At 42.5% G+C, this 23,175-nt stretch overlaps 1 protein-coding gene across 1 annotated transcript in view; it reads right to left on the reverse strand.

Moving 5' to 3' along the window:
- LOC120052125 (microtubule-associated serine/threonine-protein kinase 2-like) overlaps nt 1-22,075 on the reverse strand; it is a 233,160-nt gene extending 211,085 nt beyond the window's left edge. Inside the window, exons 1-3 of the mRNA XM_038998970.1 lie at nt 21,980-22,075; nt 21,236-21,374; nt 19,742-19,890 (exon numbers count right to left, since the gene is read on the reverse strand). Coding sequence (XP_038854898.1) covers nt 19,742-19,890; nt 21,236-21,374; nt 21,980-22,075 — 384 coding nt within the window. The remainder of the gene's footprint in view (nt 1-19,741; nt 19,891-21,235; nt 21,375-21,979) is intronic.
- Between the last annotated feature and the right edge of the window lie 1,100 nt (nt 22,076-23,175).

Genomic DNA, 23,175 nt, shown 5'->3' on the forward strand with positions numbered 1-23,175 from the left:
AGCGTCGTCCGGGTTAGGGGAGGGTTTGGTCGAGGGGGGGCTTTACTGGCTCATTGTGCTCCAGCGACTACTTGTGGTGGGCCGGGCGCCTGAAGGCTGACTTTGGTCATCAGTTGAACAGTGTTTCCTCAGGCACATTGGTGCAGCTGGCTTCCGGGCTAAGCGGGCAGGTGTTAAGTAGCGCGGTTTGGCAGGTCATGTTTCGGAGGACACATGACTCGAGCCTCGCTTCTCCTGAGCCCATTGGGGAGTTGCAGCGATGAGACAAGACCGTAATTGGATCGCAATTGGATATCACAAAATATATATACAGCTCTGGGAAAAATTAAGAGACTGCTGCAAAATTTTCCGTTTCTCTGGTTTTACTATTTATAGGTATGTGTTTGGGTAAAATGAAAATTTGTTTTATTCTATAATCTACTGACAACATTTCTCCCAAATTCCAAATTAAAATAGTCATATAGAGCATTTCTTTGCAGCAAATGACAACTAGGCCTCTCCAGGTCTCGCACCCACAGGGAAATTTGGTGGAGGATCGGTGATGATCTTGGGGGTGCTACAGCAAGCCTGGAATCAGGCAGATTTGTCTTTGTGAAGGACGCATGAATCAAGCCACGTACAAGGTTGTCCTGGAAGAAAGCTTGCTTCCTTCTGCTCTGACAATGTTCCCCAACTCTGAGGATTGTTTTTTCCAGCAGGACAATGCTCCACGCCACACTGCCAGGTCAATCAAGGTGTGGATGGAGGACCACCTGATCAAGACCCTGTCATGGCCAGCCAAATCTCCAGACCTGAACCCCATTGAAAACCTCTGGAATGTGATCAAGAGGAAGATGGATGGTGAAAAGCCATCAAACAAATCCGAGCGGCTTGAATTTTTGCGCCAGGAGTGGCATAAAGTCACCCAACATCAATGTGAAAGACTGGTGGAGAGCATGCCAAGACGCATGAAAGCTGTGATTGAAAAATCAGGGTTATTCCACCAAATAATGATTTCTGAACTCTTCCTAAGTTAAAACATTAGCATTGTGTTGTGTAAAAATGAAAATGAACTTATTTTCTTTGCATCATTCGAGGTCTGACAACACTGCATCTTTTTTGTTATTTTGACCAGCTGTCATTTGCTGCAAAGAAATGCTCTAAATGACAATATTTTTATTTGGAATTTGGGAGAAATGTTGTCAGTAGTTTATAGAATAAAACAAAAATATTCATTTTACCCAAACGCACACCTATAAATAGTAAAACCAGAGAAACTGATAATTTTGCAGCGGTCTCTTAATTTCTTCCAGAGCTATATATATATATATATATATATATATATATATATATATATATATATACATACACACAGTACCAGTCAAAAGTTTGGACACCTACTCATTCAATAATAGTGAAGACATCAAAACTATGAAATAATACAGAATCATGTAGTAACCAGAAAAGTGTTAAACAAATCAAAATATATTTTAGATTTTAGATTCTTCAAAGTAACCACCCTTTGTCTTGAACTTTGCACACTCTCAACCAGCTTTGACAGTTTCTTCAAGTGCAGTCGCAAAACCCATCAAGCACTACGATGAAACTGGAGTTACATTCGAGTTACCAGCCTCAGAAATCGGCAATTAACTGCACCTCAGATTGCAGCCCAAATTAATGCTTCACAGAGTTCAAGTAACAGACACATCTCAACTGTTCAGAGGAGACTGTGTGAATCAAGCCTTCATGGTCAATTTGCTGCAAAGAAACCACTACTAAAGGAATAAGAGACTTGCTTGGGCCCAGAAACACGAGCAGTGCACACTAGACTGGTGGAAATCTGTCCTTTGATCTGATGAGTCCAAAATTGAGATTTTTGTTTCCAACCACCGTGTCTTTGTGAGACGCATAGTAGGTGAACGGATGATCTCCACATGTGTGGTTCCCACCGTGAAGCATGGAGAAGGAGATGTGATGATGTGGGGGTGCTTCGCTGGTGACACTGTCAGTGATTTATTTACAATTCAAGGCACACTTAACCAGCATGGCTACCACAGCATTCTGCAGCGATACGCCATCCCATCTCGTTTGCGCTTAGTGGGACTATCAATTGTCTTTCAACAGGACAATGACCAAAAACACACCTCCAGGCTGTGTAAAGGCTATTTGACCAAGAAGGAGAGTGATGGAGTGCTGCATCAGATGACCTGTCCTCCACAATCACCCAACCTCAACCCAATTGAGATGGTTTGGGATGAGTTGGAACCGCAGAGTGAAGGAAAAGCAGCCAACAAGTGCTCAGCATATGTGGGAACTCCTTCAAGACTGTTGGAAAAGCATTCCAGGTGATTACCTCATGAAGTTGGTTGAGAGAATGCCAAGAGTGTGCAAAGCTGTCATCAAGGCAAAGGGTGGCTACTTTGAAGAATCTAAAATATATTTTGATTTGTTTAACACTTTTATATAAAAAAATGAAATAACATACCAGCTCCCAAATCAGTCAGTCAGCTACGAGCCAAACAAAGACAGCTCCTGCTATTGATTAGAGCTGACACAGGAAGCTGGTGAGAGGAAAATAGAAAAACAGGGAAAAGTGAATCCATTCAGAGACAAAACATACATACAAAACACCTCCTGATAGTTGCCAAGGCGACGCGGGGTGTCTTTTGATTGTGCATGCTGTGTGCTGCGCTAGCTCTGAGGAGACATAGATATGGTCTCAGCACTCCTAGGCAACGGAACGGAATCCAGGAGTGGCATCTTCTTGACCCCACATCAACACTGCAGCCTGTGCTGATTAGAGTGAGATTAAGAGACAGACCAGCTCAGGCATAGCTGATGGGTGATGTGGTTAAGCGGGGGAAGGATACGGCTCTGTGTGTGTGTGTGTGTGTGTGTTGTGACGGCCCTGAATTTGTCTGAACCGTCTCAGTGCTTCTCCAGCCGATGGGGCGCTTTCCTTTCAACTCTATATTAAAAAGCCAGCATCAGCTGCGCAAAAGGGTTTGTGACAGTGGCGCAAGTGAGGAAGTGTTCAACCCTCAGCTTGGAAGCTTGTTGATACCCAGTTTGTTTTGTTGTATTTAAAAGTACTGTAGCCGTGTTGCAAGATCAACCAGTATCTTTGTTGGTCTCCGCTGTACTCTGTGGCATTTCTCCACTGGAAATCTGGTTGGCAGATTGGATTGTCTGATTGACAACTTTTTTTACATACGGTATTTCATTTGTTTTAGTGTGATTTATACTGTGTTGGTTTATGTGTTCTGTTGTAGGTAAAGACTACTGAGATTTCTGATAAACTCCCCTTCCACACACAATAAAGGTTATTGCAATCTGATTGAATGAATGAGCCCGGTTTTTACGTATCACATTCTGGAGGGACAATTGTGTGACTGAGGTCACTTGGGTTCCCTGCACTCTTTTACCGGGCTGGACATTTTTGTTATGCCCGAGGTACGGGACATTTACCAGTGAACCAAGGTTGTTTTTTATTTTTGTGACTATGTGATTCACTGATTATGTGATTTATTGTGATAATACAACAAACACAAAAGAAAAGGGATATTTAAGTTATTTCCGATGTTTTAAAGGTTTATGAAAAGTGTATTTCCATATTGACTTTTACATGAGTACTTTGAATTGGTGTAGACTTGACGGACCAGACAGGACTCAATCCCTCACAAACAAAAAGGAGAAATGTATATTTCCTCTGGTAGACACAACCTACCTGGCACCCTTAACAAACAAAAACCTTAAGTCAAAACTGTTACAGTGTGTGTGTGTGTGTGTGTGTGTGTGTGTGCGCGTGCGTGCGTGCGTGCGTGCGTGCGTGCGTGCGTGCGTGCGTGCGTGCGTGCGTGCGTGCGAGAGAGAGAGAGTGTTCAGGTCAGTTACTGAACTTTCTCTCTCCAGTGAATGGCATGTGGTCCGTTCAGTCAGCGCCATACATCAATAAGGTAAGGCCCCTTCCACTTCCATCACCTCCCACACCAACAACCCAGGCATAGAGCCTAACCAGCCTAACCAAAGGATTGTAAGGGAAATGAACAGGAATCGCCAAACCCACCAAAAGGTAGATGTATTAAGGTAATAGAAACTCAAGAGTGTAGTATTTCTGTTCTGAGAATGTCACAATAACCCTTAATAAAAACATGTTAATTTCCTCCCATTTGTTACTCAATGTCATTCTCCAATCACCTTGAAGGCTGAAAATAGACCAGACTCATTCCAGGTTCATTAATTTATTCCCTCCCAGCAGTAGCAGACAGACGGGGAGGGACAGGCCCTGAAGCCTGGGGCACGGGTACAGCTGTGCCAGCCATGTGTGCCCCCTTGCCTGGCCATCAGTCTTCTGCTACAGCTTCTAGTTCCAGACCCCCTAGCCCCCACACTGGGCTAAACAGAAAGGACACAAAGCCCCACATACTCACAGTACACAGTACACACAGTTGCTCTACTCTTGTCCCATCTTGATTACTGTACGGTATTGCACTTACTGTATTGTTAAGTGCAGCAAAGAAAGACCTAGCAAAGCTGCAGCATGCCTTGACTAACATCAACAACATGCATGCCAGTCTTTCCTGGTTGAGGGTTGACAAGATATTAACTGCTTCTCTTTTAGTTTTTATGAGAAGTATTACTGTAATGGAAATAATCAAATAACATTCAGCTCAGACATCCATACATAACCCACAAGACATGTCATCGGGGGTCTCTTCACAGCCCCCACATCCAAAGCAAAACAGCAAACAATTTTATTAAAGAACATCTCATGGAATGGCGGGGACTGAGGGAACACACACACAAACACACGCACACACTTTTTTTATAGCTGTTTTGTTTGTATATCTTTGTATTTCAAATTTGTGTGACTGTCCTTGTCTATCAGTGTTTTGTTATTTGTCATGTTGTGTTTTTTGTGGACTCCAGCTGCTGCCGCTGCAAAAGCTAACGGGGATCCAAATAAACAGTACACACACACTGGAGCCCAGTGTCTGCAGGTGAGTCTAGCTGTAACTGTCTCCTACACTCTCAGTCCTTCCTCTCCAAGGGCACTTCTAGTGCGAAGGCACCACAGCGGGAAATGAGACACGCTGCTTTCCTCTCTGCCCATCCCTGAGCCCCCATTCTCGTCCCAGGTACAGAGACACAGCCAGGCCCTCTGTTCTGTTCTACACCCTACCTCAAACACACAGAACACAGAGCAAAAGCAGAGAGCTAGCCTAGCAGATAAGCTAAGAGGTTAACTGGAGAGTGGAGACATCTGTGGTTTCATCTGACTTGAAATGTAATATGCAAAGTCAAATTTTCATAGGCCTACATGTCCTAGAGTTCTCAAAGTCTAAGGACTTTAATGGATAACTAGTTAATCTAGAATCCCATTGCCCATCGCAGAGTTGTACAAACAGAGAGAGATCCACCCCTCATTCATGTCTGCTAAATCAAAGCCCTTCCATAGCATGTCCTTATAGAGATGGCAATGGAAGCCAGATAGTGCCTTGGAATTAATCCACTGTTTATGTGAGCTACGCTGAGGCCAAGCCTCCTAGTCCTAGATAGCTACTAAAGATGGATAACTCTGATGCACACTGAACTCGTGCCCACACACACACCTCTACAGTCAACAGCACAGCTGCCTGCAGGTGGCCTTGTTTGGAGAGAAATCCAAGGGGTAAAACATCAAGACCCGGAGAAAGGGAGGGAGAGAGGGAGAGAACAAAAGAGAAAAGGGGGAGGATAGGTGAGAAAAGGCGGTAAAGAAGCAAAGCAAAAGACTGTTCTCACTAGCTAACCACTACCTTGTTCAATGGTCACAGTCAGAGGCGACAGGCCATTATGGAACAGCTGGGGGTGGTGGTTACGGAATGAATGGAATGACAGCCACTGTGTGTTAATACTGTTAGTGTTCAGGTAGTGGTGTGTTGGTGGAGGAAAATAGAGAAAAAAATGTGGTTTTCATGGTGAGAAAGTAGAGTGTACAATGTATGAGAGATTAATAGAATCCTACTGGCAATTACCACCGTCACAGGTCACCACAATACAGATCTATTTCATCTATTTCTAAGGGCTTGGGATCCAAGGGTTATCGTTTTACATGTAATCAATGAAATGCTACTAACATCAATAATTCATATTAGGAGAACTCAGAAGGCTCCTATGAACAGAATCATGAAACCCAAAGAAAGGCTTTGGCTGAAAATACCGCGGCACTGCCAAGCACAGATCATTTCAGCTGTAGCTTATAGACCTTTTTTCAAACAGCTTTTTGAAGAGGAACGGAAGTGAACCTTGGAACCCAAAAGAACTTCCGGTGCATTTGTAAACAGCTGCTCTGTTGTGGCTGTAAACAGTTTAACACTTGCCTGCATGGATAGTAACGTTAGCAGCAGGAGGTGTCGGCACCAGGATAATGTGTAGCACACGGGTAAGTCGTTTATAATATTAACCATCTATTTCTAGGTAACGTCAAGATAGACAGACATCCAATATCTGATAAAAACAACAATGTATTAGCTACCTAGATTTCCAGGTCGCAAAGAGAGAACTTTGACAATAGAAAAAAACATAATGCAACGAAATATCAAATGTTACATCACTTGAGAATATTAAAGCAAGTCCCGGTCTAATTTCTATGTTTCCTAACCTCAGACATAGAGACCTATGAACGCTGCTAAACCCGGTCTATGGATGAAGGGCTCAAAGAAAGTTCCAAGTCCTGGAGAGACTGAAGGGTATCTCCAATGGGTTATATATGCTATTGGTTTAGTGTTAGATTTGGTTGTGGGACGATAAAAATACTGTTAAAAGTAACAATGCATAGACCTAGAACATGCATAGCCAACCTTGCTCCTAGAGATCTAGCTATTGGGAGCGCAGGTTTCTGTTCCAGCCCTGACATTCTGCATATTATTCAATTAACTATTCAATCATCTCGTTTTGGAGTAAGATGGATGTCTAAACCCACGAACCATTTACCATCTTTGTATGATATGAAATAAAGTGTTGATTCTTTGAATTAAGTATAGTAGTCAGTGACATGTTTGTCTGTTATTGGATTGTCACTCTCATTTTGTCTGATATTGCACAGATTTGCAGCTGAAGCTGATGTCCTTTGATCATTGGTGTAGGTGTAACAATCCTTGTATGGCAGACCTAGGACGCAACCCCTGTCCACAACAGCACTTCATACCCACAAAGCAGTGTCCATTATCCTACCAAAACCGTGATCTTGGTTGGGCAAGGATAAAAGTACTTCAGGGCAGGTGACATCACCACACAATGGCTACTAGGGCTTTGTCTCACTTTGTCTTTCCTTGATTACTCGCATCCTATTTCATCACCTGTATTGTATCGCAACTGGTCCCTCCCCACTGGCCTTCTGCTCCATTGGGTGTTGAGAAGGCGGCAATGAAGGAATTAAGGAAGGATGAATTGAGAAAAAGCCTAGCACTCACCTGTCAACTATCTCACATGTGCTACACACTCACTCCTCTGCTACACCCACTGACCTCCTCCATCTCCTCATCAACCTCAGCGGCCAGCAGAGCAGACTGTGAACTGAGTCAATCTAGCATTTAATTCTGCTACATCGACTCAGATCACACATTCGGCAGCTGAATTATACTGTTGTAGGAGGAGGTGAAAGCGGGTGACTGTAGCAGAGGTGAGCTGCAGGTGAGTTCTAGTAGCCCCTGATGTGATGTCATCCCCCTGAGACTTGAAGTAGCGTCTCCTCCTCCTACGCACACTCACTAGACTATGCATTATATACACACAGTATACACACACACACGCTCACAAGACCCACACACATATTTGCATACACTACATATGCACACACACACACGCATACGGACACAACACAAACACATATACATACACATTACACACACTTTTACACTCATCATTTGCTGCTGCTACTCTGATCTTTATTTTACTCTTATCTATCCTGAAATCTAGTCACTTTACCCTGCCTTCATGTACATGTCTACCTCTAACTCTGCACATTGATCTGGTACTGATACTCCCTGTATATAGCTCCATTCTTGTGTATTTTATTTCTATTCCTCTTGTTACTATTTTACGGTAAAGTCTACACCAGTTGTATTCGGCACATGTGATTTTTTAAACATGAATGTATCTATATTTTAATACCATAAGCATCTCAGCTGTGGGAGGATCTCCTCCGGCAATGTTGTGCCGATTCTGCTACACTTACTGTCCTCCTCCTCCAGTGGTTGGAACTCATACATTACATTGCTACTTTGCAGCCAATGTAAAAATGACCCTTCACTGTGGTCACTCCTCGGGGTATTTGTCTCGTGTCCACTATCCATTTTCTCTATTTGAAATGATACTATTAGAAATAGGAAAAGCCCTCACACATCTGAGATAACGTGTGTGTGTGTGTGTGTGTGTGGGAGAATCATTTGCTAATAACTTGAAAGAAAATATAAGGCTGATAATGGCAAGATCAGTGTGTGGGTTTGTCTTTTTCATTAGACAATTAATTTGGCTAACCATGTTGAAGGATACCAGATTTGACTTCTACAGCTACTGCAGCTCATGCAGTCATGAAATGGATTAGTGCAAGCCCTACCCTTGTAATGAAGGTAGGCCTTAAGGATGACATGCACAGAGACATTATTAGCAAATATCACTATCACAAAAGGTGTGCAGAAAGGAATATTTACATGTTTTATTTTCATTTCAAAATACATGTCGCTTGAAATAGTTACAATTTGTTTGCTTTATGTTATGTATAATCCTGGTGTAATTATTATCAGTTCAACATTATCACCACAAGGTGTCAGCACTAGCATTTGTATTATAATCTAGCTTTACTTAATGCAAACAAACCAGTAGCTAGGTCTCATAACGTGAAGTCGATAATACATGCCTAACACGAGCTAGTGGTTTATTAAAACTACAGTTTCTTCATTGAAACTAAGAGGGCAATACACCTGGGTAAAATATAGTTGCATTTTGAAGGAAGCAGAAGACGACCTAGGAGAGACAGATTGGTGAGGGGGGAGAGAGGGGTTGATGTAAACATTGTGACTGTCAAACATTGGACTTGTATGCTAGCTACATTTAGTTTAGTTATATTGTTGGCTGTCGTGAGAGAAATGAATCTATCTAGCTGGCTAACAAGGTAAGCAGATCTTTCTCTACCTTTACATCACGCTAACTCTGAGGTTATTTGCTGTGCTAGCCAAATGTAGCCAATACCACCAGAGCAAACGGATAATAAACATTATCTGAACATTTTGTTTAGAGAATCTGGTAGAAACAAGTCAATGTTTGTATATAACTAATTTGTTCAATTTTTTGGTTGGATAAATAAATACGAGCCTGTTATTTTGTGCTAGCTAGCTGACTAGCTATTCTGCCCTACCAAGCAAAAAGGCAATAACTGCTAATTTGGTTGAAAATGAGTTAATGTAATTTTTTGCTACATTAAATACATGCTTAATCATTTGGACAAGTATCCTGCCTCTTGTATTGTGTTTTGGAGAAAATGGTGGTCATATTAAAAATAACTGCATAAGGTTACTGTGAAACCAAGGTAATTTTTTTTTATTTATTTTTTATTTTTTTATTTTTTTAAATCTCAGTTCCACACTATGAGCAGTTACTGCCTTTTTGCTTGGTAGGGCAGTATTATGGTGAGCTGCAGTGCCGGCTGTTTACTGGGGAACCTCTTGGTTGCGCATGCATATACAGTAGAATGTGTTATTGCTTTGACAGATGAACAGGTCTATACTAAGTATTGAAGGGGTAGGAAAGGAGTATTAAACCTATAATATGCATTACATTCTCTTAATGTCATCTAAAAAACAACGTCATCGTTTACAGTGGGAGTATGACAGAAGCCTAGCAAAACTATTTATCAGCTAGGCTACTTCAACAGCCCCTCCACCCTCCCCCTTTTCCCCATTTTAATATGCGCTGTCTTCAAAAGGCAGAGTGGCAGGATTACTTTGCTGGAGGAGAAAGTGCACATTTCCACTGAAGCCTTAATCTCTGCTTGTGTAATTTACTCGTGGGAGAAAAATAAATAAACAATATAACAATAAATAAACACAAGGCCCAACACAACGCACATCAGCCAATTATTTCCGAAAAAAATGTGTTGCTTGGAGCCATGAATGATGTTGTGCTTTCTTTTCCTCCCGTTGCTCCAAATGTCCACTGATCTCAAGCAGACACTTTTAATTCTTCATACCCATCGGGGGGTGGAAGGGAAGTTAGAGACCAGATCAGTCTCTGAGACCCGGGTAATTAACTAAATATAGACAAACAGGAGAGTGGAAGTAAAACAGCTCAACTCTGTTCATTAGTTTCCACAAGCCTGGATGGATGGAAACCTTTGGCTAATGGAATTAAACAGAATAACATGGCTGTATGCAGTGGAAAATAAATATAATTTATTGGACCTCTCTTACCCTTTCTACTAAACTTGGTAATGCTTGACTGGTGGAATAGAGGCCCCTATTCTGTTGGTAAGAAAGCCCCTGTGTAAAAGTAATTGAGCAGTGGAGGATGAGGGGATGAGAGAGGGAGAAGAGAGAGGGATACGCAGAAGCTACTGGTAATTACAGCGGTCGTTTTGGCTGACCTGCCGCCCAGGAACTCGGCTCACAGAACACACTCACATTTCGTCCAATTAGAGTTTGAGTTCTGCCACCCTGAGAAATATTCAAAAGGTCGCATCTCCGACAAACCAGGAGAGAAGATTCTGAAGTTATCAGGACAGAGGTGACCACTGGCAACGCATATGGAATATAAATAAGAACTGGGATGACAATGACACACACACACACAGTTGTCTTTGTCTCATGTACAAACAAGGCCTTTTGTTCTCTGGTAAAACTTCCTGGGGTCAACCTGAGTGTTGTTATTGTTTGACTAGAGTTCAGAGGAATTTGTCTGGTTGTTTAGTCTCATATCACACCTGTGGGGTGTGAGATGTTACTCATTGGTGAAAATCAACAGTGTCTGTAAGTCTGTTACGATGACCATATTAGTGCCACACTGGCAGTCACGAGTCATGACGGCAGTCAAATTCCACGTGACCGTTTAGTCACGGTAAATAGGCTTCTCCAAGCCCTGAATCTGCTGATGGTCATTAGTAGCCTACCGAACTTGCTAACTGCCTGGTATTCAGCACTCTATTGTCCCTCTAACCAATAAAACACTTCATGAGAGCCTATGAGCTCATGTTGCGCAACATTTCTATAGGCTATTCAATTCCGTGAGAAAACAGAGTGATGGCTTCTATTAAAAAGAGAATGATCTGTAGACTTAACCTACTATTTATTTCTCAACTTTACTAAATGTTAAGCACATTGCTTCTCTTTATGACAAGAGTATAGCCTACCTGGCTGGCATGAAAATTAAACACGGGAAAAACGTCCTCCATTCGCTATTTAAGTGCCTAGATTACATTTTTAAAAATTGCGCTGCCTGTTTCGAGACAGGTGCATAATAGTGGTCTATTCTAAAATCAAAACAAATTTCACACATATATTTACAATACAGTGCATTCGGAAAGTATTCAGACCCCTTGACTTTTTCCACATTTTGTTATGTTAGACTTATTCTAAAATGTATTAAATTGTTTTTTCCCTCATCAATCCACATACAATACCCCATAATGCAAAAAAAGCAAAAATCGTTTTTTAGAACTGTTTGCTAATTTATTCAAAATTAAAAACTGAAATATCACATTTACATAAGTATTCAGACCCTGTACCCTTTACTCAAGCTCCCGAGTGGCGCAGCATATCTCAGTGATAGAGGCATCACTACAGATACCCTGGTTCGAATCCAGGCTGTATCACAGCTGGACGTCATTGGAAGTCCCATAGGGTGGCGCACAATTGGCCGAGCGTCGTCCGGGTTTGGCTGGTGTAGGCCGTCGATGTAAATAAGAATTTGTTCTTCACTGACTGGCCTAGTTAAAAATATATACACTACTGTTCAAACATTTTTGTGTGATTTTGTTGTCAGCACATTCAACTATGTAAAGAAAAAAGTATTTAATAAGAATATTTCATTCATTCAGATCTAGGATGTGTTATTTTAGTGTTCCCTTTATTTTTTTGAGCAGTGTGTATATATATATATATATATATACACACACACACACATGGGGGATTGGAAATGCAGACAATTACATTGATGGAAGCTGCAATATTAAAGCTGATATACCCCCTAAAAAAAACATGAATTGTGGCATGGGGCAGAAATAATGCAGTGCGACATGAGTTTCGCCATCACCTAGAAGACTGTGTCCCCTTTTCTCAACAGAGGGAGGGAGAGCGGAGGGATGGTGAGTCAGGTGAGCGGTGGCCTCACCGCTGCTCCCTCCCTCCGGTCAGACACAGGCCATCAGTCCAGAAGAAATATATATACACAGTGCCTTTGGAAAGTATTCAGACCCCTTGACCTTTTCCACATTTTGGTAGATTACAGCCTTATTCAAAAATGTATTAAATAGTTTTTTTCCTCATCAATCTACACACAATACCCCATAAAGAAAAATAAAAAACAGGATTTTAGAAATGTTTGCTAATTCATTAAAAATAAAAAAAACTGAAATATCACATTTATGTAAGTATTCAGACTCTTTACTCAGTATTTCGTTGAAGAACCTTTGGCAGTGATTACAGCTTCGAGTCTTCTTGGGTAGCAAAGGAGAAGACCAATAAGCAATAAGTATTACTGCTACTTAAGTAATACAATACAATCTGAAACAACTTTTACACAATGAGTGAAGTGAAACCATCCATCATATTCATTTGGGGTTCTGGAACATGATTTTCATGCTTTCATTGCACAATCAAACACAGATTATGAACTGGGTGGCTCGAACCCTGAATGATGATTGGCTGAAAGCTGTGGCATATGAGACTGTATACCACAGGTATGACAGAACATTTATTTTTATTGTTCTAATTACGTTTGTAACTGATTTATAGTAGCAATAAGGCACCTCGGTGGTTTGTGGTATATGGCCAATATACCACACACCCTTGGCCTTATTGCTTAATTAGATCTCTGTCCTTCTGTGACTTGAAAGATTCCCTGTGGGGAGATAAATGATGCTGTGTTGTCATGCAAGGCAGGCCTCTCTCTGCTGTAAAGCCTATCATCTCTCTGTGCACCGCCTGCAGTAGGCAGCTTGATCTCCTACATAAGAGGATATGCTGCAGTAGCTACCTTGTGCTAGGACACTGCTGCACTGAAGGACACACTTCACACACCCAAGACATGCGCTGCCAGCCTGCTCACCGACCCACTTCGTTTCACCGACCAACAGCGCTGGCTACCTTGGCATTCAAGGCAGGCCGAACTAAGACACAGGGATCCCAATAAACAGTACGCTGAACAACACTTTGGTCACGTATAAGCGCTAAAAGTAGCTCTCCCACCAGGTGACTGCAGGTACACGCTGTCCTCCTTTGGCTATGAATTATGAACATGACAACCAAGGAGAGACAGAGACAGAGAGGGAAAGAGATGTAGAGTTCTTTTCACATCTCTTTTCTTTGTGAGTGGGAAATGTAACCTTGGGAGGATAGCGTGAGTCATCACTGCACTTCAGCAGACCTTGGCCAGCCAGGCTGTTTAGTGCTGAGGTTGGAGAAGAAACGGCCTGGTTTCAACTGACAGACTGACAGACACAAACAGGGCCCTCTGGCCATAGTCCCAAAAAATACATTGGGACATTGGCGCACAGTCAGACAAGGACGCATAGTCACTGCAACTCACAGAGAGGCATAGCAGCAGTAACAGACACACAAGACACAGACACACAGTCCAAAGCAGGGACACAGACCCTACAGACCCAGACAGATGAGAGAAGACACTGATGAGCCACAGACAGGTCTGATGTGTTGCGACGTTATCTGCCATGTTCAGTTGTGTCACTCTATCCTGGTACTGGGAGACAGGCTTAGGCTCCTAGTCACAGTAATTATTCATCATGATCTCATGTATATTTCATACAGCATCATCAGTAGTCAGCTCATTTTGGTAGAAGTCTTGATGAACTCCTCAATGAGGTCATTGAGTCCAAGTTAAATAAGTTGTCCTTTACGTAACTCAAGTTGATCTTGCTTGAATAGAGTAGCATTTAAACTTGTGTTGAAAACATTTTTTTTAAAGATCAACTTCTCTACGGGTGTCATCTTACAAATACAATACAGCGATCTGCCCTTGCTCAATTTCTGTGTGTGTGCGTGTAATGTGCGCGTGTTAGTTCCAGCCCAGTCCCAGCTGTCAGTCATCCTCCAGTGTGTTCCAGCCGTGGCAGGCTGAGGTTAATACCCTCTCTAATATTCATCCCCAGATCTTTGAAGTGATCCCATCCACCACGCCTCAGATAAAAGCATCAATACACAGCAAGCGGGAGAAAGAAAAACAGCCCTCTCATTTTAAGGCACTTAACCTTTCCTGTCTTGGCAAACCAAAGCGGACATGGGTTATTTAGATCTGCAAGTGAAAAGAAAATGGTAATTTCCAAGCGAGTAAAACGATGACAATGGAGGGAGAAAGACTGTTTTGTTTATGTCTGAATTATGATCTTCAATTTCAAAAGGCCCTGCTCGTCTCCTGTGGCAGGCTGAGTGTGTTTTAATGATGAAGCTGGGGAGAGATATAAAAGAGCCACGGTGGAACAATAGCACTGACTATTCCCTTTATTTATTTATTAGCGTTTATTCCCGTTCCACCTAAGCCTTTAATTTTTACACAAATGCAAATAGTATGCAACTGTCACTATGTTAATGCCTTGCCTTACACTCTCTCTCTCTCATCAATCTAGCATTATTCAACTGATATTATACCTACATCATCTTAAACTCAGGAAATAGAACTGAGCTGGACTTAAACTGCTCGGCCTTGAGTCAACACAATGAGCACATACTATGGACGTGTTTGACAAGCGTCTGGCGCATTACATTTTAATAATTCAATGAGTGGAAAGGTTTGGTTTTCAAGGTCATTCACCTAGTAGTCTATAAGGGATGCTCTCAACTTTTACTTTACTACAACCTTAGTCTCACATGGCAACCTGGTCTCAGAGCATTTCGTATTATTCTTTATGTTAATCTGAGACACTCCATTTAGTGTGATATGTTACGTTTTGTATGGTATGCAATAATTTGCAAAATGTACAATATGTTACAAATTTTCAAACGTACAATATGTTACAAATTTGTAAAATGTATGATTTGTTACGAATTGTAGCTAGGTGGCTAACGTTAGCTAGGCTAGGGGTTAAATTTGAGTTAGGTTAAAGGGGAGGGTTAGGGTTAGGGGAAGGGTTAGCTAACATGCTAAGTAGTTGCAAAGTAGCAAAAAGATTAGTAAGTAGTTGAAAAAGTGCTAATTAGCTAAAATGCTAAAGTTGTCCGTGAAGAAACTCGCAACCTTTGGGTTGCTAGACATTCGCATTATACGCCCACTAACCACCCTACTTTCATATTTGCCTTAAGTAACCATCTGTCTTATACAACCATACCAAACGTAACATATCATACTAATTTGGGAGTTCCAGATGTACATTTACTATGTTACGTTTAGTCTATGAGACCAGGCTGTACATGGTGACGAGTGCTGTAGCTTAGATGTTCTGATGGGTGCCAGAGAAAGAAAAACATTCAAACCAATGAGAAATATCCTAGAAATCACTGTGTGTATGTGTGTGTGTGTGAGTGTTATCCTCATCCTGTCCAGGTGCTCCTCTCTCAGGGGACACTTAAGCCCACTAGAGTAGGCCACTCTCTGGCCATCTGGGACTCTGAAAGGTTACCAGGTGATTTCCAGGAATTATAGGTAACGTATTATGTATTTTTCATGAAAACACACACACCAAGTGCACACTCTAGGCCCCAAACACACATTAACCCGGATGTAAACACCATCTGGCTATGCAGGGTTGTTTCCCTGCAGAGTGCAGACCAGACCAGACAGCAGTGCCTCCATCTCCCCTCATCAGAGCACTGTACTGTATGAGAGTATTCAATTAAATGAGTGCCTGACCAAACAAGACAGACCCACTAGGGAAGACAGTGACAGAAGACATGATTTCCACATCCCATGAAGAACTGTGTTAACATGTGTCATACAAGGCACAACATGCCTGTTACACCAGCCAATTCGGCAGGGAGCCCAATTCATACATGTGAAGATATCAACAAACCATATTGCCCAATGTTGACTATGGCTCAGGTTGACAGTTACTGATATTAATGGGCCATTCAGGCCTTAGGTGACATTGAACTCATAGCCCTTAGCTAAAGTACAGGAGAATAGAGGGGTTAATGTGTTTCACCAATAGGCCTATGTACTGTAACTGAACAACTAATGTAATTGAAATCAATAACAGATTCAAACCTCTCAGCACAAGACCGACAGACATGCCACAGCTGTTAGGAAAAGGATAAATAAAAATGATTGTTACCAGAAGCTGTCTAATACTGGAGGACTTAGTCTCAGAGAACCTTACTGTAGTTAGCTACTGTATTTATGCTAAAGGCAGAAACCGGAGGGGTGGTTGGGGTGGCAGGTAGCCTAGCAGTTAAAAGCATTGGGCCAGTAATAGAAAGGTCGCTGGTTCAAATCCCCCGATACAACTATGTGAAAAATCTGTTTGTGTCCCCTTGAGCAAGGCACTTAACCCTAATTGCTCTGGATAAGAGCATCTGCTAAATTACTCAAATGTAAGTAGAGGAAAACTTTAATAAACTGGCCTCTGAAAAATATAATGAACTATGATTATTTGCTCACCTAAAACAGCTCCGCAGGTCATATTTTCCATTTCAAAACGCTTCCACAATTTCCTGTTGGCTGCATTACGCAATAGCTGTGGATACTTTCAAAAAGTCAGAAAAGGTTTGTCTGTGGGCCTTTCTTGATGTCATTCACACAAACCACAACGTACCAGTTTTACTAATCTGTCAAGACACCTTCTCACTGAAACGTGACAACACAATTGATTCATACTGACACTGTTTACAATCAAACCTTTGATAGGTATTTGCATCGGTCGTTAGTTACGTTACATTTGAATTGACAAAACCTTGAACTTTCCCTGTCCTCTTGACCCTGTAATGTTTTAGTGAACCAACTTTTTAAAGGCCATGCTGTGAGCGTGTAATAATGCAATGAATGTGAATGTCTCTCAACCAGCTACAATATATACAGCTTTGTCCCACTGTATCTTACAGCATTGCCCAAAGATGTGATAATACTGCCATCTATTGGTGGATTGAACAGCTGAAGACTGTATTTTATGGATCACATGAATGAACCTGCAGTGCCATGCACCGCCAATAGGTATAGCCCTAGAGCAGCAACAGCTTGTTACAAACGTATACAGTCAATTGAGGCAACACACACATCACAACACGGCTATCAACATTCCTATCATATTATGTAGGTCAGATGAGCTGTGAGTCGTGATACATCTCACACACACGCGTACACATGCACGAACGCCACATGTGAACACAGAGGTAGGGTGGCAGGTAGCCTAAGACCATTAAGCCAGTAACCGAAAGGTCGCTGGTCCGAATCCCCGAGCCGGCAAGGTGGAACGATATGCTGTTCTGCCCTTAAACAAGCCAATTTATCCCAAACAACAACTGCATCCAGGGTGCTGTCAATTGAGAGGGGTTGGGTTAAATGCGGAAGACACGTCGGTTGAATGCATTCAGTTGTGCAACTGACTAAGTATCCCCTTTTTTCCCACACACACTCAATCACTCTCCAGTTCTCCTGCTATAGGTCTCAGTTTGCAGACTGTATGGGCAGACAGACAGTGTGTATAGTGCTCAGAGCAGACAGCTGTCCTGACTAGTGAATATAGAGACAGCCTGACTCAATCTCTCTATCTCTGCCTGCCTGCTGCAGCTCTCTGTATAAAAGGGCAATACTGCACAGCACTGTGTACTGGCTGGGTAGATAGATAGAGCTGTCCAGGATAGATGGAGCAATAAAAGAGTAATATAGGCCTAAAGATTAATTTTGTCTCTGGCTAATTGGGGAATACTGGATTTATTGGGACAGTACATACAGTTGAAGTCGGAAGTTTACATACACTTAGGTTGGAGTCATTAAAACTCGTTTTTACACCACTCCACACATTTCTTGTTAACAAACTATAGTTTTGGCAAGTCGGTTAGGACATCTACTTTGTGCATGACACAAGTCATTTTTCCAACAATTGTTTAAAGACAGATTATTTCACTGTATCACAATTCCAGTGGGTCAGAAAGTTTACATACACTAAGTTGACTGTGCCTTTAAACAGCTTGGAAAATTCCAAAACATGTAATGGCTTTAGAAGCTTCTGATAAACTGATTGACATAATTTGAGTCAATTGGAGGTGTACCTGTGGATGTATTTCAAGGCCTACCTTCAAACTCAGTGCTTCTTTGACATCATGTGAAAATCAAACAAAATCAGCCAAGACCTCAGAAAAAAAATTGTAGACCTCCACAAGTCTGGTTCATCCTTGGGAGCATTTTCCACGCAGCCGTCATACCGCTCAGGAAGGAGACGCGTTCTGTCTCCTAGAGATGAACGTACTTTGGTGCGAAAAGTGCAAATCAATGCCAGAACAACATCAAAGAACCATGTGAAGATGCTGGAAGAAACAGGTACAAAAGTATCTATATCCACAGTAAAACAAGTCCTATATCGACATAACTTGAAAAGCCGCTCAGCAAGGATGAAGCCACTGCTCCATAACCGCCATAAAAAAGCCAGACTACGGTTTGGAACTGCACATGGGGACAAAGATTGTACTTTTTGGAGAAATGTCCTCTGGTCTGAAGAAACAAAAATAGAACTGTTTGGCCATAATGAACATCATTTTGTTTGGAGGAAAAAGGGGGAGGCTTGCAAGTCGAAGAACACCATCCCAACCGTGAAGCACTTTGGTGGCAGCATCATGTTGTGGGGGTGCTTTGCTGCAGGAGGGACTGGTGCACTTCACTAAATAGATGGCATCATGAGGTAGGAAAATTATGTGGATATATTGAAGCAACATCTCAAGACATCAGTCAGGAAGTCAAAGCTTGGTCACAAATGCATCTTCCAAGTGGACAATGACCCCAAGCATACTTCCAAAGTTGTGGCAAAATGGCTTAAGACAACAAAGTCAAGGTATTGGAGTGGCCATCACAAAGCCCTGATGACCTCAATCCTATAGAAAATGTGCGCGCAGAACTGAAAAAACATGTGCGAGCAAGGAGGCCTACAAACCTGACTCAGTTACACCAGCTCAGTCAGGAGGAATGGGCCAAAATTCACCCAACTTATTGTGGGAAGCTTGTGGAAGCCTACCCAAAACGTTTGACCCAAGTTAAACAATTTAAAGGCGATGTTACCAAACACTAATTGAGTGCATGTAAACTTCTGACCCACTGGGAATGTGATGAAAGAAATAAAAGCTGAAATAAAGCATTCTCTCTACTATTATTCTGACACATTTCACATTCATAAAATAAAGTGGTGATCCTAACTGACCTAAGACAGAGAATTTTTACTTGGATTAAACGTCAGGAATTGTGAAAAACTGAGTTTAAATGCATTTCGCTAAGGTCTATGTGAACTTCCGACTTCAACTGTAAATGAGGAACAACGGGATGGTGTTTCTATGAATGAATAAGGATGAGGAATGCAGTCATTGTCATGTCTGTCTGTCTGTATGTCTGTCTGTGCGTGTATTTGTAGTGTACTCACCAGTCCTGCAGTGAGTGACGGTGCAGACTGGCCCAGGGACTGGTTCCTCATGCGGACCAGGTTGTTAGGGGGTTCTACAGGAAGATGCCAGGCTAGCTGACTCACCCGACCGTGCATACTGCTGGACAGGGGAAGAAGCTGCTGCTTACCTGGTATGGGGGAGGGGGGGAACCAGTCAATCAGGGTAAACTACAGCTCATCCAGATCTAAAAGCAGAATGATAGATACGAAAGCACTCCAGAAGTGCCACGTATGGACTCATCAAATCAAATTGTATTAGTCACATACAACAGGTGTAGACCTTACAGTGAAATGCTAACTTACAAGCCCTTAACCAACAATGAAGTTTAAAAAATACAAATAAGAAATAAAAGGAACAAGTACAAGTCTGGTTAGCCATTTGATTAGATGCTCAAGAGGCTTATGGCTTGGGCGTAGAAGCTGTTTAGAAGCCTCTTGGACCTCGACTTGGTGCTCCGGTACCACTTGCCGTGCGGTAGCAGAGAGAACAGTCTATGACTAGGGTGGCTGGAGCCTTTGACAATTTTTAGAGCCTTCCTCTGACACCGTCTGGTATAGAGGTCTTGGATGGCAGGAAGCTTGGCCCCAGTGATGTACTGGCCCGTACCCACTACCCTCTGTAGTGCCTTGCGGTCGGAGGCTGAGCAGATGCCATACCAGGCAGTGACGCAACCAGTCAGGATGCTCTCGATGGTGCAGCTGTAGAACTTTGAGGATCTGAAGACCCATGTGAAATCTTTTCAGTCTCCTGAGGGGGAATAGGCTTTGTCGTGCCCTCTTCACGACTGTGTGCTTCGACAATGTTAGTTTGTTGGTGATCTGGACACCAAAGAACTTGAAGCTCACAACCTGCTCCATTACAGCCCTGTCGATGAGAATGGGGGTGTGCTCGGTCCTCCTTTTCCTGTAGTCCCCAATCATCTCCTTTGTCTTGATCACGTTGAGGGAGAGGTTGTTGTCCTGGCACCAACACCAGCCAGGTCTCTGACTTCCTCCCTATAGGCTGACTTGTCGTTGTCGGTGATCAGGCCTACCACTGTTGTGTCATCAGTAAACTTAATGATGATATTGGAGTTGTGCCTGGCCATGCAGTCACGAGTGAACAGGGAGTACAGGAGGGGACTGAGCACGTACCCCTGAGGGGCCCGTGTTGAGGATCAGCGTGGCGGATGTGTTGTTACCTACCCTTACCACCTGGGGGTGGCTCATCAGGATGTCCAGAATTCAGTTGCAGAGGGAGGTGTTTAGTTCCAGGGTCCTTAGCTTATTGATGAGCTTTGAGGGCACTATGGTGTTGAACGTTGAGCTGTAGTCAATGAATAGCATTCTCAAATAGGTGTTCCTTTTGTCCAGATGGGAAAGGGCAGTGTGAAGTGCAATAGAGATTGCATCATCTGTGGATCTGTTAGGGCGGTATGAAAATTGTAGTGGGTCTAGGGTTTCTGGGATTGTGTGTGTGTGTGTTTCTCTTACCGGTCATAGCCATACTGCTACGGCGTGTGCGGCCATCATCCTGGCTGAGCTGTCGGTGTAGTTTGGTCTTGTTGGCGGCGGGGGACAAGTCAGGATTACTCAACTTTCTGAACAACAGGGGCGGGGGCGCAGCAAACTCCTACAGAGAGCGTGAGAGAGGAGGGAGGGAGAGGGAGGATGGAGAGGGGGAAGCGAGGGAGAGAGAGAGGAAGGAGGAGGAAAGTAAAAAGAGAGGAGTTGGAGGAGAAGAAACAAAAGACTGGCCTATTAAAAAAACGAATCTCCAATCCCAACAAGTCAAGTAGCCTATTCGTCCAAGTCCACTCAGCAATGGAACACGTGTTGCATGGCTGCAGCTGTTCAACAGTGAAGTCACGCCTCAGCAAAGCCAAACAAGCCCCAGTCAGTCACTATATCGGTATCAAAGTCAAAATGCTGGTATCGCACTAACACAGACATGCACACACACCTGCTCTTCACATTTTAGGAGACTGTGCTCTGCCTCTGTGCAGATGGACTGAGCAGGCTGCACGCATTACCGTTCACCATAAATCAATCACTCAGTCGTTGTTGGATGATGTTTGTTAGGCTTTGCCCTTAGTAACTGGTCCAGGGACAGTTTAGTGGTTGAGAGCTGCTGGGAAAGGACAGGAGGAACTGATTTTAATTCAGTAGTAAAGCGTGGATAGTTACTGAAGTGAGATAATGATTTTGTCTGTTGATACCAATTCCAACTGAGATCACCAGAGACAGACACATGGTGGATGTGATGTACAGCCAGTACGATGAGTCAGGCCTATTTGTTTTTGCTTCGAAGGCCTCTGAAACATCCGTCACCATGGAAACCTGGCTTGGCTGAGGGGTCATTCCACCTCAAAAAGCACAAGAAAGAGTATTTTGACAGCCACTATCTCTGATTGTTCTGAAATCGTTGAATCAGATAAGATAGCCACTCATGCAACATTATTTTGTTGAAAGACAATTTGAACTCAGAAATAAAGCTAATTGATTGCACCCAAATTGGCCATTTCAATTTATAGAATTCATAAATTATACTGAATATAATGCAACATTTAAAGTGTTAGTCCCATGTTTGATGATCTGAAATAAAAGATTCCAGAAATATTCCATAAGCACAAAAAGCTTATTTCTCTCAAATGGTGTGCACAAATGTTTACATCCATGTTAGCGAGTGTTTCTCATTTGCCAAGATAATCCATGCATATTAAAAAGCCTAGTCCTATGTAGCACAGTTGGTAGAGCAACGCACTTGCAGCATCAGGGTTGTGGGTTTGATTCCCATGGGGGACTATTATGAAAATATATGCACTCACTACAGTAAGTCGCTCTGGATAAGACTGTCTGCTAAATGATGTACGTATAAACAACAGCCATAAGCTACCAAAACAATTGCATTTTATCGAGGGCAATTTGAATGGACAGAGATACCGTGACAAGGTTGTGCCATTCATCCACCGCCATCACCTCATGTTTCAGCATGATATTGCACGGCCCCATGTCGCAGGGATCTGTACACAATTCCTGGAAGATGGAAATGTCGCAGTGCTTCCATGGCCTGCATACTCACCAGCAATGTTCCCTCAAATCAGTTGTGAGAATTTTGTGCATCTTCCGGCATGCATTTATAGTGAACACTGTACCCTTACAGTTTTAGACAGTAGCTTACAGGCTATTGTGGCTATTTGAGCATAATGTAGGCCTACCAACAAAACCAATGGAGCAAATTCCATAAGTTTCACATAGAAATAGCTTTTGATTCCTATGATATAGCCTACAGTAGCCTATATGTGGTGTTCAATGCAGGCCTACATTGCACAAGAAAAAAAGTTTACATGATGAAGGGCTTGACATTTATTCATGTGTTACTTGGTCTGTAACACCATGGGCCAAATAAGTAACTGTAAATTACAATATTTTGT

This window comes from Salvelinus namaycush, chromosome 8 (assembly GCF_016432855.1).
Source record: "Salvelinus namaycush isolate Seneca chromosome 8, SaNama_1.0, whole genome shotgun sequence".
Taxonomy (NCBI): Eukaryota; Metazoa; Chordata; class Actinopteri; order Salmoniformes; family Salmonidae; genus Salvelinus; species Salvelinus namaycush.